The 2395-nt window shown below is 41.8% G+C and overlaps 1 protein-coding gene across 1 annotated transcript in view; it reads right to left on the reverse strand.

Moving 5' to 3' along the window:
- Positions 1–2116, reverse strand: part of zgc:171929 (transcription factor Ovo-like 2) — an 8510-nt gene extending 6394 nt beyond the window's left edge. Inside the window, exon 1 of the mRNA XM_020621758.1 lies at positions 1778–2116. Within this exon, the coding sequence (XP_020477414.1) occupies positions 1778–1834 (57 nt within the window). The 5' untranslated portion in view covers positions 1835–2116. The remainder of the gene's footprint in view (positions 1–1777) is intronic.
- Between the last annotated feature and the right edge of the window lie 279 nt (positions 2117–2395).

Below are 2395 nucleotides of genomic sequence, written 5' to 3' on the forward strand. Positions count from 1 at the left end.
CTCCCCTCTCCTCTCTCTCCCTATGCTTCTATATGCCTCCATTACACATTACTAACTTTGTGTCTCCTCTCTCCCGTAGTGTGTCCTCTCTCTCTCTCCCTGTAACTTTCTGCAGGTTGCCCTGGAGCTCTATATCTCTGACGAGCAGTCACCGGCCACATCGACCTGATCAGTGTTTGATTGTTGTGTCTTGTTGCTTTTTTTCTTTTGTCTCTCCTCTATCCACTCACCCCAACCGGTCGAGGCAGAAGGCCGCCCACCAAGAGCCGGGGTCTGTCGGAGGTTTCTTCCGTTAAAGGGAGTTTTTCCTCCCCACTGTCGCAAAGTGCTTGCTCAAGGGGGATTTGTTGGGTTTTCCCTAGGTAATAATATTGATAACAGTAAGGTCTAGACCTTACTTTGTAAAGTGTCCTGAGATGACTTTTGTTGTGATTTGGCGCTATACAAATACAATTTGATTTGATTTGATTTTGATCGCAAGATCTCATGCCACAAGATCTTGTCACACCCGTAATCATTACTCTATTATATCTTTATTGAGAACATTGCTTACGGTTTTCTTTATTCTCATAGTATTCAGTATTATCTTTTTCTTTCTTTCTCTTTTCTTTTTCTTTTTTTTGTTTAGTGATTGGCCCCAGGCTGTCACTCTGATGAACACTTGACCCACAACAGTATGACTGGACAATAACCCTTAGTGCAATACCTGTAATATATACCTTGTACATATCAATTCGTCGAATCTAGACTGTGTGTATATAATACTTTATTTTTACTCCTAAGGCACATTCCTTTGCTTGATTGCACATCACTTGTTTATTTCTGTTCTCAGCCTTATATTGGTTACTTGACCATTGCTGCCTTATATATGCATTGAGAGCTAATGTACCAGAGTCAAATTCCTCATGTGTCCAACACACCTGGCCAATAAAGGTGATTCTGATTGATTTGTCAGTTTTATGGATTTACTTTTTTCTCTTTTTGTGTTATTTCAATTTATTATTGTTATTTCATTATTACACTTACTACTATCTCTGTAATCATAACCATCTTTTTTTCCTTCCCCATCAATAAACCAGGCCAGTATGGTGATGCTGTGATTAGTGCTATCTCCTCACAGCAAGAAGGTTCAGGGTTTGAGCCCCGGCCAACCTGACGCCTTTCTGTGTGGTGTTAGTATATTGTATTCTCCCTGTGCCTGTGTGGGTTCTTTCTGGAAACCCCAGCTTCCTCTCACAGTCTAAAGACATGCAGCTTAGGTTGACAGGTGACTCTAAATTGACTCTAGGAGTGAATGTGAGTGTGTGTGGTTGTCTGTCTCTAAGTGTCAGCCCTGTGATTAGAATGGCGACCTGCCTAGGGTGGACCCTGCCTCTCACCCAATATCAGCTGGAATTGGTTCTTGGTTCACCCCCAATGAGCTTAATTCGTTTCACGAAGTCTAAGCCCGGTTAAGGAGACAGGTTTAGGTGAACCCAGAGGTCCTGCCTTGAAGTCATTTCCTTGCTCTCACTATGTTGTTTTTGTTACTTATACCTGTAAGCAGTGCAGTTTGACACACTAAGCTGCAGCTTAGTTCTAGTCCAGTGCACTTCCGCTTGTCATCTGTCTTAACCAGACTGCCACTTGGTATTTCTCTACTTATCAGCTGTCCTATTCACTATACTGTGCTAGCTATGACAGTAATAAATACCAAACATTGGAGGACATTTCTGTAAATTTGGTCAGATTATAGTAGTGGCACTACTGTATATGTGACAATAAAATCGGATCTTACCTTTGCTCTGCTGACCAGTGCCATTGCACTTGGATGATAGAAGGAGCCTCGGAGCATCAGTGTGGACCAGTCTGGCCTGGTGTCGGCCCCTGCTCCTCCTGATGCAGTCAAAGGTACAGGTAATGTCCCACATCGTAAGTTGGTTACTGGCTGAGGCACACTGGCAGACTGTTGGGTGGTAGGACTGCAGGATAGCTGCTCCTTAGCATTTTCATTCGCTCAAAAAAGGGATAACACATTGGGTTTTTTTATAAGCAAAACAACAAGGTCAAATTCATCACTACATGATACAGCTAGACACAGATACCAACAGATACCAACTTGAATATTACTGCTTACTTTTTTACAGCTGAAAATAGATTTGAAAATATTCCATACTTGAAATTCTTACCTACTGCATTATCCTCTTTCCAAACATGCTGTTCAGGTTCTTTCCATTGCCATGCTCCACATGCCCCACGTTTTTTTTTAACAAGGAAAGACCTTGGCATCCTTTGAATTTTCTCAGTCTGTTCCTCCTCTACTGATCTACTTCACTTGCCTTTTATCTGACTTTCAGTCTCTTATCCTTGCCACTAAGCATTTAATTTTTGAACTTTTATGGACCAACCTCAATAT

This window comes from Monopterus albus, unplaced genomic scaffold, assembly GCF_001952655.1.
Source record: "Monopterus albus unplaced genomic scaffold, M_albus_1.0 scaffold267.1, whole genome shotgun sequence".
In the NCBI taxonomy this organism is placed as follows: Eukaryota; Metazoa; Chordata; class Actinopteri; order Synbranchiformes; family Synbranchidae; genus Monopterus; species Monopterus albus.